Source organism: Theropithecus gelada, chromosome 20 (genome assembly GCF_003255815.1).
Source record: "Theropithecus gelada isolate Dixy chromosome 20, Tgel_1.0, whole genome shotgun sequence".
NCBI lineage: Eukaryota > Metazoa > Chordata > Mammalia > Primates > Cercopithecidae > Theropithecus > Theropithecus gelada.
The window spans coordinates 15,811,372-15,827,920 of NC_037688.1; the positions used below are offsets into that span (position 1 = coordinate 15,811,372).

The following is a 16,549-nucleotide window of genomic DNA, read 5'->3' on the forward strand; positions in this document are numbered from 1 at the left end:
ATGCTCAGATGGTGAGCACTGTGGGACTTCCTGAAGCATGGTGCTCTGGCTGGAACCAGCAGCATCATGGGAAGTCAGAAAAGTGCTTTGCTGTGTTCAACATGCTTTTCTAAAAGGCCTCCAAGGTATCCTGCTTGATCTTTACGACCTCCTGAGGCAACCCTCAGTAATTCAAGTCTCAAAAAGCTTGAGGGGCTTCCTGGGTCATGGAGCTAGTGGTGACAGAGCTTGGATTTGGACTTGTGTCTCTGGATGTCTAGTTAAGAGCTCCCTGCACTCTGCCATTCTGCCCTGGTTGTTCTGATTTGGAAAGGAAGTGCCTTTTAATGGAACACTCATGCAAGTTTAATTCCCATCTTAAAGCTGCCTTGTTGAAGAGCTACCACTTAGGAGCCACAAGCCCGCCCCAGCTGAAGCTCTCAGTGTGCTGAGGGCACCCTTGGAGTTCCTGTCTAGTCAGTCCTCACAGCAGCCAGCGCTGAAGACCCCCATTTGCCAGCTCCACCTTGACCTTGACAGTTTGTGAGCCAGGCGATCACATCTTTCCTCAGTCTGGGGCCATTGGTGGCTGTATCTGGAGAATGTCTTGGTACCCCAGATGGCTTTGATGTCACTCACCAGACTTCTACTGTCAAACAACCTCTGGATGGGTCTCCTGGACTCTGATACCAGGCTGGATTGAGACTGAGTTCACTGGGCTCCTTTGAACTCGGCTGTGTAGACTGTTAACCCCAGTCTGCCTAACCCCAGTCCCTCTCCAGTTCCCCAGCAGCCTTCCTAAGGGACAGCCATGAACAAACATAATTAGCGTAATTGTTCTACTTGGTATTCTTGGCTTTGATCACAGAAAAAAGTCCCAGAACTAATTTTAATGTCCCCCATAGATTTATGGGGGTAGGAACATTAGGCACTGTGCCTGTGTGAGAGGATTTTACTTTCAAAGTTTTATTTTTCATTTTTTGAGACAGGGTCTCACTCTGTCACCCAGGCTGGAGTGCAATGGTGCAATCATAGCTCACTGCAGTCTTGACTTCCTGGGCTCAAGTGATGCTCCCAACTCAGCCTCCCAAGTAGCTAGGACCACAGGCATGTGCCACTAAGCCTGGCTAATTAAAAACAAAAAAGAAAAAATTTGTAGAGACAAGTTCTCGCTATGTTGTTCAGGCTGGTCTTGAACTCCAGGCCTGAAGAGATCCTCTGCCTTGGCCTCTCAAAGTGCTGAGATTACAAGTGTGAGCTACCATGCCTGACCCAAATATCTTAAATTGCCACAGATACAGTATTAAATATGAGAACACACTGTCTTCTGGGGAGGGACATTTGCTTCTCACACCCTCTCCTCTAACCTCTGCAACAGTATCAAGACTGTCTTTTAGAGATCCTGCTCCCAGCCTACTCTCAGTCCAGGGGTGGGTATGTGACCCAGGCCTCTTTAGAACACCACAGTGCCCTGGTCACACCGAATGGCTCAAGAATTGGCATGTGACCCCCTTCCGTCCAATGACAGTGAGTCCCGGAACTTTTGCTAGAATGCCTGGGAAAAAGGTGCTTTCTTTCTGTTGGAGTTGCTATGCCAGGAGGATGTCATCCTAGAACTCTTGAGAACCTGCCTGGAGATAAAACCATCGCTGAATAAAGCAGAGATGATACAATGGGAAAACTCGTCCTGTTGGGATCATTCAGGCTTTTGGATCCAGGCTTTCCTGAACTTTTCAATTACTTGACCCCTCATTCCCCTTTTTCTCAAGCTGATTTGAGCTTGCACTCTGTCACTGGTAACCAAATGAGTCCTGACTGATAGAAAAAGGACGGGGAAGACCCTAAAACTAAATGTGTGGCTCACTCTTGGAGACCCCTCGGCCTTCTCCCTGGCACATATCCAAAATGGATGTGGTGGTGGCTGGGTTCCCAACCACATTACCTGTTCCAGCAACTCTTGCTGCTTTGCAGCCGCCTCCAGCGCAGCCAGTTCTTTGAGCCGGGCCCGGAGGTGAGCAAGTTTGCCGCCTTTTGCCCCCTTGTCGCCCATCTTTCCTGTCATAGCGAGGGCAGCGCTGAAGAGCTTCGGGGTGCGCGCCCGGGGCGGAAGGATCAGCACGCTCTTCTCCGCCTTGGGCTTGTTGTTGTTTCTCAGCATACGCCTGGAAGAAAGCAGCATCCACTCACATCACAGACGCACGCTGGGGGAAAAGAAAGGCTCGCTTGTGTAGCCTCCTTTAAGCTGGAGCGGTGTGGTGGTGGTGATTTGGGCTGGTGATTGTAGAGAGCCAAGTGTCGTGTTTAGTACTTTATGCACTGCATCTCATTGAAGAATCAGAACAACTGTAATGAGGTGGGTCTTACTGTCTGTTGTACCTTAGAGATGAGGAAAGTGATGCTCAGAGAGGTTCAAGAATAACTTGTCTGAGGTCACACAGCTAGGAAATTCTCTTTCTTTCCTTTCTGTCTCTCTCTCTCGCCTCTCTCCTCTCTCTTCTGAATCCTCTCCTCTCCTCTCCTCTTCCTCTCTCTCTCTCTTTCTCTCTCTCTCTCCCTCTCTCTCTCTCTCTCTCTCTCTCTCTCTCAGGGTCTGGCTCTGTCACCCAGGCGGGAGTGCAGTGGCGTGATCATAGCTTACTGCAGCCTTGACCTCCATGGCTCAAGCGATCCTCCCACCCGAGTAGCTGGAACTGCAGATATGCACCATCACAACCAAAATTTTTTATTTTTTTGTAGAGACAGGGTTTTGCCATGTTGCTCAGGCTGGTCTCAAACTCCTGGGCTCAAGCAATCCACCTGCCTTGGCCTCCCAAAGTGTTGCAATTATAGGTGTGAGCCACCATGCCTGGCCTCTTTCTTTTTTTTAACCAGCAGAAGAGTTAGGAAATCCTGAAGGACACTTTCACATAGGGAATTGGGAATAAGATGCCCAGGTGGAAAAGGAACCAAAGCTCTTTCCTTCTCCTTCTGCTTCACTGTCACCTCCCCATCGTTACCATCACAATTATCAGCATGTATTGAGTGTCTATATGTGCCAGGCCCTCTGCTCCATCCTTTACAGGCACCCTTCAGTGGCCCCTATTACCCCCTTCCTGGTGTTCACGCCTCTGTGTGGTCCCCTTCCCTTGAGGATGACTGGGGTATGTGTCTTGCTTTTAACCAATAGAATACAACAAGGGCTATCACTGGTGGAATATATCACACAGGATTGTGATAGAGCTCTGTCTTGCAAGGGGACTCTCCCTTGCTGACTTTATTTATTTTTTATTTGATTTTTATTTTAAGTAATAGAGACGGGGTCTCCCTGTGTTGCTCACGCTGGTCTTGAACTCCTGGGCTCAAGCGATCCTCCTGCCATGGCCTCGCAAAGTGTTGGGATTACAGACATGAGCCGCGGTGCCTGGCCTCCCTTGATGACTTTGATGTAGGGAGCAGCCGGCTGTGTTGGAGAAGGTCCACATGGCAAGCACCTGAGGCCAGCCACTGGCCAATTGCTAGTGGGAACTGGAGCCCCAGTCCTACAACCCCAAGGAACTGAATTACACCAACAGCCATGTGATCCTGGAAGTGGGTCCTTCCCCTATCCAGACTTGAGATGAGAGCCTGCTTGGAAGACACCTTGATGACAATCTTGCAGAGGACCTAGCTAAGCCATGTCCAGACTTCTGACCCACAGAAACTGAGATCGCGAATGTGTGTGATTTTAAACGGTTAAATTTGTGGTAATACTGTTATGCTAATACATACTCTCTCATTTAAGTCTCACAACAATCCCCATAAGTAGGTCTTATTATTCATCCTCATTTCCAAATGAGGGTATAGAAGTTCAGAGGGGGTGAGTAACTTTCCCAAGGCCACACAGCTAAGAAGCAGCAAAGCGAGAATTCAAAGCCACACTTCTGACCCCGGTGCCCCAGATATTAATGATTACAAAGCGACATTACATCATTATCTTCCTGGACACTGACAAATACTCCTGTGATATGGGAAGGGCTGAGATGACTGTGCCTCTGACAGTTGGGGAAATTGAGACTCAGAACAGGGGGAGTGATGTGCCCAAGGTTACCAGGAAGTGGCAGAAGCAGAATCGCCACCCACGTCTAATGGTATGTACCCCCCTGTTTCTCTAGATAAGGGTAGATTTTTCCATCAAAGAGAGCCCTACCTTTTTACCGGGAATTTTTCACACTACAAACGTGTGGTAAGCAGTTTGTCTCAAGAACAAATGAATTCTGCCTGCAACCAGCGGGCCTAGACAATGAATTGGCAAATTCATTCATCAGGGCTCCAGCAAAACTTGTTTGTTTAAAAATGAGGCCATTACTGGCTGCTTATCTAATCAGAGGCAATGGGTTTAAATGGTGCATATTGATATTAATTGCTCAAGATTTGCATTTCTAGCTGGAGATCCCCCAGGAGAACACAAACATGATAATTCACCAGACGCCTCTGACACGCGCCAGCTCGGCACCGTCCCCCATGTTATTTGAGTCCATAATTCACGATGTGACAGCCCACAGGAAGGCTGAGGGTGCTGTGAAAATGAACTATCTTTTTCTTTCTAACAAAATAACTATTTATAGGACCTTTGCTGATTGCTAATAGCTGTCTCTGTTTGGAAACATTGAGCTGGCTTCTGGGGCATTTCCAGATTAGGGAAATTTGTCCTCATTTTCTGATAATGTATGCTTCCCTATAACTGAGATTGAGCAATCAGCCTGGAGCAAGTGACCCACATAAGACCTCTTCATTCTCTTTCTTGGAGTGGTCAAGCCAGAGATCTGAGCACTTCACTTCTTTGGGGACTCGGGTCCCCCATCTGCAAAGCAGGGAGCTTGGACAGAATCCCACACGTGGCCCTCACCAACTCAGATGTCCCTAGAACTATGGTTCTCAGATAGTGTATCTCCCCTGATGAGCAGAGCTCACACACAATCCCCTGCCTCTCTGGTCAAGCCGGCCTGGCCAGCAAACAGCCACTCTGATGACTCATGGCTGGGCCCCCCATCCCACGCCCCACCATGTTGCTGTGAGGCCTGTTAGCTCCACTCCTTCGCCTGGCTGCCTCCCACCCACACCTCAGCCTTCTCAGTATGGACACAGGTGCACAGGCACTGTCAGGAATGGGGGCCTCTGCACGGCTCTTGGGAGGGCCTTTGGGGTCCCATCTGATTTACCAAACTCTTGCCTAACCCACCCAGGAGGATGGGATAACAGCTAAAAGCATGGCTTTCCTGAGCTTTGTTCCTCCTGGTGGGGGCGGGGGCAAGAAGAGAGGGTGGGGAGACCTGGCACCAGTTTTCACCCACAAGCAGAGTTGAATCTCATGATTTGTAGTAATTATATCCTATGAGATCTCCGCAAACACCAAATTAGCAAATACGGAAACATTGTTGCTAGGGGAAATACAAGGCTAGATTCCTACAAATCTCTCATCACAACATTCGTCAACCATAATACATAAACTTGGCCAGGCGTGGTGGCTCACACACAGTCCCAGAACACTGGGAGGCCAAGGCGGGAGAGCTCTTGAGCCCAGGAGTTCGAGGTTGCAGTGAGCTATGATCATGTCACTGTACTCCAGCCTGGGTGAAAGAGTGTAACCCTGTCTCTAAAATTAATAATAATAAACTTGTCTTATGTGTGTTTCTTTTTAAAGACATTATTATATTATTATTACTATTATTATTATTATTTTGAGACAGAGTCTTACTCTGTCACCCAGGCTGCAGTACAGTGGCATGATCTCAGCTCACTGCAAACTCTGCCTCCCAGGTTCAAGCCATTCTCCTGCCTCAGCCTCCCGGGTAGCTGGGATTAAAAGTGCCCACCACCACACCTTGCCAATTTTTGTAGTTTTAGTAGAGATGGGGTTTCACCATGTTGGCCAGGCTGGTCTCGAACTCCTGACCTCAGGTGATACGCCTGCCTCAGCCTCCCAAAGTTCTGGGATTACAGGCGTGAGCCACTGTGCCGGCTAAAGACATCTTATTAAATATAGATTGTTGTTTTATTAACATTGAACACACAGCCAACAGCACTGTAATTCATGCCTGAATGAAACTTATCTAACACTCATATTTACTGCATAAGGGACATTGCAGACTTCTTGTGCTTAGGAACACGAGACGGCACTTCAACACTATGCTTGGGGGCCATTATAAACAGTGCAATCGCCAACAAAAAGCACAAAAATGAAAAAAAAAGTGGCATTAAATGGACCATAAAAATACACCTGTTTGCAGTACAAGAGCTGAAACCAGAAGGCAGAACTGGGACTTCAGTGGGGAGCATGCTCTTGGGGTGACTCAAGTATTTTGCTGCTCTGGGCATGTCCTTGAATTACCACAAAAGCCTGTTAGTATTGATCTTGGCATTACGAGTCCATTTCAGTGAGGAGGCGAATTTGCAAATATGGAGTCCATGAATCACAAGGGTCCACTCTATCTCCCTGTCCCTCAGGAGAGGAGGCGCTGGCACGCACCACTGATGTGGTGGGGAACGTGGGGAGATTTGGTGGGAGAAATTCAGATAGACCCGGGTTTTGGAAGGGCCCAGTGGGTTCCTTGAGAGCAACCAGGTGAGTTTTGGGGCAGCTTCCTTCCCCAGGGGACCTCAGTGTCTTGTGTGCATGATGCTTGGACATCAAAACTACCTCCTTTTACCTTGAAGCTGCTAGAGGGCTCCTGTGAAAACCTAAGGAACTTCAAGTCACTCCTCTGTGTAAAACTCGCCATGGCTCCCATCTCTCTCTGAGGTCCGACCCAATCTCTTCCCCTACACTCCTCTGATCCCACACCAAGCTATGCTAATTTTCTCGCTGTTGTGCCACCCACACACTAAGCCTGCTCCTCCTCAGAGCCTCTGCACATGCTGTTCCCTCTGCCCAGAATGCTGTTCCCAGCCATCAGTCCGCCAGCTCACTCCTTTGCTTTGTACAGGTCTTGTTGAAATGCCACCTGCTCAGAGCAGCTTCCCCAACCAGCTTATCTCAGGCAACACTCCGTCACTTCCCGCTCCTCCCGTGGCTTTGTTTCCTCATAGCCAGACACATCATATCATCACTCATCATTCCATTGTTGGTTCCCTGACTAGAATGTGAGTTTTGTTTGGTCCTTGCTGTGTCCCCAGAACTCAGCACTGTGTACTCGATACATCACTGTGCTGTAGGAATGGATGCTGGTGAGTTTCTTCCCTTTATTATGGCAACTCTCTGTGCAGTTTATTTCTGGTGTCATTGTATAGAATGAAGGGGAAGATAAGAGTATGTGATATAAGACAAGGAGGAAAACCCAGATATGTGGATTAAAAAGGTTTTAGCCAATTGAAAAATTATAAGGTGAATTTGATGGCTACAGAGGAACAATTGCTTATTTATTTTAGAGACAAGGTCTTGCTCTGTCACCCAGGCTGGAGTGCAGTGGCACGATCATAATTCACTTTAACCTTAAATTTCTGGGCTGAAGTGATCCTCCCGCCTCAGCCTCCTAAAGTGCTGCGATTACAATCATGCGCCACTGCACCTGGCCTGAAGTGATCGTTATTAACATGCACTGAGCTCTCTGACATGACAGGCACCCCACCGGAGACGTTCCCGCACACTATTTGATTTTCACAGCAGCAGGCCAAGCACAGTGGCTCACACCTGTAATCTCAGCACTTTGGGAGGCCGAGGCGGGCGGATCACCTGAGGTCAGGAGTCCCAGACCAGCCTGGTCAACATGGTGAAACCCCGTTTCTACTTAAAATACAAAAATTAGCCGGGTGTGGTGGCACATGCCTGTAGTCCCAGCTACTGGGGAGGCTGAGGCAGGAGAATCGAATCGCTTAAACCCAGAAGGCGGAGGTTACGGTGAGCCAGGATTGTGCCACTGCACTCCAGCCTGGGCAACAGAGCAAGAGTCCATCTCAAAAAAAAAAAAAAAATTACAGCAGCAAAGTAGGGGTTATGACCTTTATTTTACATAGGAGACAACTGAGACCAGAAAAGTTAAACAACTTCCTCAAAGTCACACAGCCAGCACCTCACATGGAAGGGACCTGAGCCCCGCCAGCATCCCACACCTATTGTGGGGTTCCTGCCACACCACGATGCCTGTTGCTCAATTTGAAACCTGATCTTAAGGGTTTGAAAACAAAAACTGGCTTTTCTAAAAAGAATGACGTGTTCCCCAACAATGCAAAATACAGATGCACACAGTTATTCATTGCACCACTGTTTGTAATTGCAAAATTTTGGAAATACCCTAAATGCCGATTTACAGGAATGTTCTGCCACTGTGGAAAGGAATGAGGAAACTGACTCTGCACTGATAGACGATGATTTCTGGGTTTGGTCGTCATGTGGAAACAAAGTAAAGTACAACAAGAATCTACAGCATGCCACATTTTGAGTAAGAAAGAAGAAATAAGAAAATGTTTGGGCTGGGCGTGATGGCTCACACTTGTAATGCCAGAATTTTGGGAGGCAGAGGCAGGCAGATCACCTGAGGTCAGGAGTTCGAGACAAGCCTGGACAACATGGCAAAACTCCATCTCTACTAAAAATACAAAAATTAGCCAGGCATGGTGGTGGATGCCTGTAATCCCAGCTACTCAGGAGGCTGAGGCAGGAGAATCGCTTGAAATCTGGGAGGTGGAGGTTGCAGTGAGCCAAGATCAAACCACTGCACTCCAGCCTGGGCTACAGAACGAGACTTGATCTCAAAAAAGAAAAAAGAAAATGTTTGTGGATCTGTCTATTTTTGCAAAAGTAAGCAGAGGAAAGAAAAGGCAGAAATTGATGCAACGAATCACGTAATAATGGGGGTTGCAGTCAGAGGGCAAGGGGACAGGGAGAGTTGGGACGCTTTTCTGAGTGCCCCATTTTGCAGAGTGCTGACCTTCAGGAACATGTTAATGTTCTACATACTTAAAACAAAAAAAAGTCAACAAAGATCAGGGTGGCAGGAGCCCTAAATGGAATGTAAACTGAAATAAGTGAACCTACCTGTATTTCAGATGAATAAAGTAACCACATTAAAGGGTGGGGGAGGAAGAGAAGGACTCCAGATAACTTTGAACATAACACTTACATCATATATACTCAGGCTAAAGACGGAAGAGCTGCATCCAGTACTGAACTCTACCTAGAAGCCTTACTCTTTGTTTTTACAGTGACGTGGGCTGGAAATTCTGAAATGAACTTCTCTGTACTGCTCAGTGTTGGAGAAGAGATTTACAAGTATGAAAAGGGAGAATATTAGAATGAATTCTAATATGTAGTAGCAGGGCACGGTGGCTCACACCTATAATCTCAGCAACTTTGGGAGGCTGACGCAGGCAGATCACCTGAGGTCAGGAATTCGAGACCAGTCTAGCCAACATGGTGAAACCCCATCTCTGCTGAAAATACAAAAATTAGGCAGGTGTGGTGGCACATGCCTTTAATCCCAGCAGAGGTTGCAATGAGCTGAGATGGTGCCACTGCCACTGCACTCCAGCCTGGGTGACAAGAGTGAAACTCTGTCTCAAAAAATTAAATTAAATTAAAATTAAAAAATAATTAATTCTGTGGTGCTGGATTGAAATTGTTTTATAGATAGATCAATCAGTAGAAAAATAGAAAAATTGATGTTGGCATATATATGTATATGTGTGTGTGTATTTTACATATAGATATTATATATGTATTTTATATAAATACATTTGTATTTACACATCCTGGTGTGTACGTGGGTGTGTTTCTTGGTTCCGTCTGCTGCAGAGGCCTGTAGCACTCCAGTAGCAATGAGTGCTCCTACGACTCAGATCTTGGTTTCTAAAAACTATCCCGCAGTAAAAGGAATCAAGGCTCCTTGGAGAAAACTGCCATTTCCAGGATACCACAAGGGATGTACAAGATGAACCAGGGCATCTGGTTGTGGCTTACTGTTACTTGAGTAAGCAAGGAAGTGCTCAAATATGACAGGGATATCACAAAGGTCACAAATGAGCCACCTTGAAAAAGTGCCCAGGGCCAAATTGGACCAATTTGAGCATCAAAATAATAATTGTTAACAGAGTGTTCATGGAATCAAGTGAATCCATGCCGATATACGTTGAGAAATGAATAAACAAGTGGGAGAGAAGAAAAAGCCCTTCCATACAGCTGACCGCGAGTTAATAATCAAGGAAGGAGTGGAGTTACAAAATTACCATTTTACAACTATCATAGCAATCTCTTTGTAACTATCATAGACAGGAACCATCAAAGGATGCTAAAAGTGGTGGGTAAAAGTTTGATGGGGAACAGGATATCCTCATAGTCTGAAGGTGACTCCCCACTAATTACTTAGGAATTAGGTTTAAGGGAAAATAGGTTCATAGTACAGAAACCTTAACCAAGTAATCAAAGTGAAAATAATCGATATTGGGAGTAATCGGCATCATGTGCCTCTCAATACATTTGCTGCAGAAGCGACATCACTTCCGAGTTCTTCCTGCCAAAAATGCAGACTCTAACGGTAATCACGAGAAAACCATCAGACAAACCCCAACTGAGGGGCATTCTATAAAATAACTGGCCTGTATGGGCCAGGTGCGGTGGCTCACGCCTGTAATCACAGCACTTTGGGAGGCTGAGGTGGGTGGATCACGAGGTCAGGAGTTTGAGACCAGCCTGACCAACATGGTGAAACCCCGTCTCTACTAAAAATACAAAAATCAGCCAGGCGTGGTGGCGCGTGCCTGTAATCCCAGCTACTCAGGAGGCTGAGGCAGGAGAATTGCTTGAATCCAGGAGGCAGAGGTTACACTGAGCTGAGATTGTGCCACGGCACTCCAGCCTGGGCAACAGAGCAAGACTCTGTCTCAAAAAAAATAAATAAACAAATAAAAAATAACTGGCCTGTATGCTCAAAAGACATCCAAGTCACTAAAGGTTGGAAAAGCCTGAAGAACTATCCCAGATCAAGGAAGACTAAGAATACTCTGCACCTTAATTACAATATGTGATCCTAGACTTGATTCAGGCATGGAAAAGAAGAAAAGGTACAAAGGATATTCTTGAAGAATTAGCAAAATCTGAAGATGGATTATGAATGAGATAATAGTGTTGTTTCAATACGAAATTTCCTTATTTTAATGGCGCAGTGGCTCACACCTGTAATCCCAGCACTTTGGGAGGTCAGAGCAGATCATGTGAGCCCAGGAGTTTGATACCAGCCTGGGCAATATAGTGAGACCCCAGCTCTAGAAAAAATTTTAAAAATTAGCAGGGCATGGTGGTATGTGCCTATAGTCCCAGCTACATGGGAAGCTGAGGCAGGAGGATCATTTGAACCCAGGAGGTTGAGGCTGTAGTGAGTCATCATCACTCCAGTGTACTCCAGCCTGGGTGACAGAGCAAGATGTCATCTCAAAAAATAAATAAATAAAAAATAAAGGTACTGTGGTTACGTAAGAGAAATTCATTGTCCTTAGCAATTTTCTATTAAATGAAAGAAAAGTTACATACCTGGCTTTCTTCCGGAGTAACTTCTGAGACTCAGGATAATGCACCAAAATCTCATTCAGGTCCTTCTTATCCAGGATGAAGAGGTTGGTAAACCCATGGGCCACCACGTTGGCCGTGCGCCGGTTCCCACCCCCAACAGCCAGCAAGCTGGGGCAGAAAAGGGAGGAAGGAGACCCTTCAGAGACTGTGGTTTTGGTCACATTCAGATCTTTCTTTCCCATGTGTGGAGCACAGTGGTGGCCCCATACAGATGAGAGCCTTCCCCCACCCCCATCCCCGCATACATCAGCAGGTGCCAGTGCTGCATCTGCCAAGCCATAGACACTCTCACTGCCCGCTGGCCGCCTCCTTTCCCAGCGCTTGCCACAGGCCCCTCACTTTACCCCAGCTGCCTCTGACCTTATTTCTCCAAACACAGATCCAGCTTTCAGCGTCACCAGCACAGATTTCCCATCAGGGCCGCCCAAGACCTGCACTTGCCCTGCCTGGATGATGTACATCTCACGGCCGATCTCCCCCTGAAACAGAAAAGGGACAAGTCCCTCTGTTCATCCTCCAATGTCACCAGAGAAGAGCCAGGGTTGGATCCAGAGGCTGGAGGTCCCGCAAGGAGGAACCTAGGCACTGGTGTCCAGCCCTGCCACCACAACTTGGCGTGTTGTATGGGGGCAGTCACTTCCCGCTTGGGCCTCAGTCTCCTCATCTGTAGACTTGGAGGAGTGACTACCCTATGTCCTGCATAACTGATAGGGTTGCAGTGGGGGAGTTAGTGATGTCCTGGAATAGGAAGTGCCAGCTAACCTGGGAGGTGCAGGTATAACGGAATTCTGCACATTTCCAGTTAGACTCACTGATGGAGGCAGGGTAAATCAGATAGCAGTTCCCACCATCAAATGATATCTACACCTGGCATATTTCAGGGGCTCAGGAAGCATTTGCTAACTGCAACAGGAATGGGAATAACAATAATGATAGTATTCAAATTGCCTTTTTTTTTTTTCTGAGATGGAATCTCTCTGTCGCCCAGGTTGGAGCGCAGTGGCATGATCTCAGCTCACTGCAACCTCCGCCTCCTGGGTTCAAGCAATTCTCGTGCTTCAGCCTCCCAACTAGCTGTGATTACAGGCATCATACTTCGGCCTCCCAAGTAGCTGAGATTACAGGCATGTGCCACCGCGCCCGGCTAATTTTTGTATTTTTTAGTAGAGACAGGGTTTTGCCACGTTGGCCAGGCTGGTCTCGAACTCCTGGCCTCAAGTGATCTGCCTGCCTTAGCCTCCCAAAGTGCTGGGATTACAGGCGTGAGCCACCATGCCCAGCCCCAGATTGCTTTATGCGGTGTACTACTTAACCTCAACAACCCTCGGAGGTGAGAGCACTCTTTGCCCAAGAGCTGGGATCTGCACCCAGACAATCTGGTTCCAGAGTTCATGGTTGTTGTGGGTTGAATTCTGTACCCCTCCTAAATTCTATGTTGAAATCCTCATCCCCAGCGTCTCAGCATGTGACCTTATTTGGGAATAGGGTCATTGCAAGATGTAATTCCTAAAGATAAGGTCCTTCTAGACCTAATCCAATAGGACTGGTGTCCTAATGGAAATGTGGACACAAAGACAGGCATAGAGACAAGAGGATGTGAGGAGCACACACACAAAAAAACCGAGATGGCCACCTACAAGCCGAGGAGAGAGGCCACCCAGCTTGTGGTGTTGTGCAGTGTCCCGTGGCAGCCTGGCAAATGCATACAATGGCCTTAATCCCAAGACAAACCAAATGCATGCATGAATGAATAGCTTGCTTTGGACTATAATTAGAAACACCTAGTCTGCCACGCGCCTTCCAATCCTCATGCCTTCACGGGCCTTGTCCTGGCCAGCTACCTGTGAGTCACATGTGTTTAAAAGGGGAAGAGGAGGTCTATAGAAAATAATAATAATAATAATTAAAAAGGGGACCGGGTGCGGTGGCTCACACCTGTAATCCCAGCACTTTGGGAGGCCGAGGTGGGCACATCACCTGAAGTCAGGAGTTCGAAACCAGCCTGGCCAACATGGTGAAACCCTGTGTTTACTAAAACTAAAAAAATGAGCCGGGTGTGGTGGCACATGCCTGTAATCCCAGCTACTTGGGAGGCTGAGGTAGGAGAATTGCTTGAACCCGGGAGGTGGAAGTTGCAGTGAGCTGAGACAGTGCCACTGCACTCCACCCTGGGTGAAAGAGTGGGACTTGGTCTCAAATAAACAAACAAATAAATAAATAAATAAGGGGTCCGGGAAGTGACCAAGGGCAGTAACTGTCACACTTTTGACTTATTTGACAGAAAATTCCTGCGCATTTCACACATGCATGACCTCCTTAACAAAAAGGAAGAGAGGTTTGCCTCCCTGTTTCTGTTTAGTTTGACAAGAGTGAAAGGGTGAGGGGACCTTCACCTCACTAACCAGCGCCCAGGGTGTCTCAGAGAGATCGCTGCAGAGCAAAACCAGACAGCAGAGGGCGCCCTTCACACGTGCTCACCAAGTGCTCAATTTAATTTGCAATCACAGACTTTAGATTCACTTTTTCTCATTTGAAGCAAACTCTGCATCACCCACGAAGATAACAGTAACAGCACTGGCACCTGCTGTGTGGCAGGCACAGTGTTAAGCTCTGTATGCACATCTTATTCAGCCCTCACAACCACCCCATGAGGGAGGTACTATCAACATCCCCCACTTTATCCACGAGATGAGCAGGACTCAGAGAGGGCAAGCCACTTGCCCAAGGCTGCACAGCCAGAAAGTGACTCCAATGTCAGGCAAGTCACTCTATTGTTCCCAGACCCCTCTTGGCCCCTAAGGTTGCAGCTTTAAATCCTCAGCCCTCTGAAGCATCCTTTTCCCCTCTTCACCCTGGCTCTCTGCTTCCAGAAATTTCACTGCTGCACAGCATATAACCTGGAGACAGGGACTTTCTTGGGGACAGGGGTGCCCAAGTCTTGCAGAGCCTGCTTGGGTAATGTTTTCCCCCCTGTACGCACACCCAGGCTTATTAACAGCTCTGGGCAAGAGGACTGAAACCTGGGTTCCTGATCCCTCCCCTCACTCACCAAGTATCTTGATCTCACCTTGAACCCCAAGGACAGGGAGCAGAAAGGGCTCTAAACATTGTTAGACCCCAGGATTCAACCCCAGACGTTTTCTGGGATCAGAGGGTGAAGCTGAGCAGGGAGGGGGTTCTAGGGTGGGGCAGTGGGGAGCGGTGGGAGCTGTGGCATCAGGAAGGGACACAATGTCCCCCTTTGGGGCAACCTTTCCTCCACCCCAGCTGGCTCTTGCCATTTGGGAAGTGGATCCAGTGCTGGCAGATTGTCTCTTTTCAGCCAGAAATCTGAATTTTTATATGAAATCTTCAAATTTTTAAAGGTTGGGGACCAATTCTACATTTTCTTAAAATTAGAAAGAAAAAAAAAACCCACAGAATACCTGTGTGCTGGATCTTACCCAAAGGCCACCAGTTTGCAACCTCTGACCTAAGCCCACCCCTTCTCCTGCCCCATTTTCCTGATGGGAAGACGGAGACCGCAGAAGCAGTTCCAGCTACACAGTCAAGGCCCTGCCCCTCTTCAGGCTCCGCAGCTTCTCTTTCTGTAGGGCGCGGGGGTCTTTGTCCTGGACCCCATGGTCCTGTGTCAATGGAGCTGAGGAAATGCTTTGCAAAGCCAGAGGCACATGTGTGCTGATTGCATAGAACTGGCAAAGCCTCCTAATCCGCTCCTGCTCTTGGATCTGGTCAGGTCACTGCAGCACAAAGCCGCAGACACTCCTCTCCCTCCCCAACAATCTCACTCTGCCCTGGGCTGGCAGGTTCCCCTCCAGCTCAGCTCCTTGAAAGCCAGGGGGATCGTGAACCCCAGATCCAGCAGTGGCTGCCGGGCCAGCTCACCTTCTTGCACACATAGTCATTGGGCAGGTAGACAACAGAGCGAAGCCTCTTCAGCATGTCAAAGATCATCTGCCGGTCACAGCCCTGTCCCAGTGAGGAAGGGAAAGGAACGCTATTTAGTGAAGATTGGGTTTGGAGCCTCCCACAGCCCTGAGGGTGAGGGCACCAAAGGGTGTACCTGAAAGAGTGCGACTTTGCTAACGATGTTGTAGTTCACGTCGATGGCGAGGTCCAGCCGCATCTTGTCTGGAAGCTGCACCATCAGCTCTGACTCATCTGTGAACAAGGCCTGGCAAGGGTTAGAGGCAAGGCCAGGCCCCACCCCAGGCACACATACGGGCCAAGTGCCCACCTACCGGCTTATCAGAGCACACCGTTGCCCTGCCGTAAGGAACCACTCTAGATTTGTAGAGCGCCCTCTCTCAACTCCAGCCTTTGCCAATACTGTTTCTTCTGCCAGGAGCACCCCTGTGCATTTCCCAAACGCCTACTCATTCTTCAGAACCCAGCACTAATGTCACCTCCTCCTGGAAGCCTTCCCTTGACATCCCCCACTCAGTTACTATGTTAGTAGCCCCTGCACTGTTGCAATTATCGGTCACCTGTGTTCCCAGTGCCCTGTAAGGACAACATCAGCAAGAACTAAAGTCTCTGGAGCACTTCTATGAGCCAGTGAGCCAGGCACCTTTTTTTTTTTTTTTTTTAAGACAGAGTCTCTCTCTGTCGCCCAGGCTGGAGTACAGTGGCATGATCTCAGTTCACTACAACCTCCACCTCCCTAGTTCAAGCAATTCTCCTGCCTCAGCCTCCCAAGTTGCTGAGACTACAGGTGCCCACCACCAGGCTGGCTAATTTTTTGTATTTTTAGTAGAAACGGGGTTTCGCCAGGTTGGCCAGGCTGGTCTCCAACTCCTGACCTCAGGTGATCCATCCACCTGAGCCTCCCAAAGTGCTGGATTATAGGAGTGAGCCACCACACCCAGCCAAACCAGGCACTTTTTAATAGAGTGTTTTATAAAGATTATCTTAGTTTTTAGCTTTTATTAAAATAAAATGTTTTTAATACTTTGAACCCTGAGAAGCTAAAAAAATTATTTTTCTTTTAGAAATAAGGTCTCACTATGTTCCTCAAGTTGGTCTAAAAACTCCTGGGCTCAAGCAATCCACCCG

At 47.9% G+C, this 16,549-nt stretch overlaps 1 protein-coding gene across 2 annotated transcripts in view; it reads right to left on the bottom strand.

Moving 5' to 3' along the window:
- CNGB1 (cyclic nucleotide gated channel beta 1) overlaps positions 1-16,549 on the bottom strand; it is an 88,832-nt gene that overhangs the window by 3,580 nt on the left and 68,703 nt on the right. For both annotated transcript variants that reach the window (XM_025370577.1, XM_025370576.1), the window contains exons 28-32: positions 15,558-15,655; positions 15,380-15,463; positions 11,855-11,973; positions 11,456-11,602; positions 1,922-2,141 (exon numbers count right to left, since the gene is read on the bottom strand). In XM_025370577.1, coding sequence (XP_025226362.1) covers positions 1,922-2,141; positions 11,456-11,602; positions 11,855-11,973; positions 15,380-15,463; positions 15,558-15,655 — 668 coding nt within the window. The remainder of the gene's footprint in view (positions 1-1,921; positions 2,142-11,455; positions 11,603-11,854; positions 11,974-15,379; positions 15,464-15,557; positions 15,656-16,549) is intronic.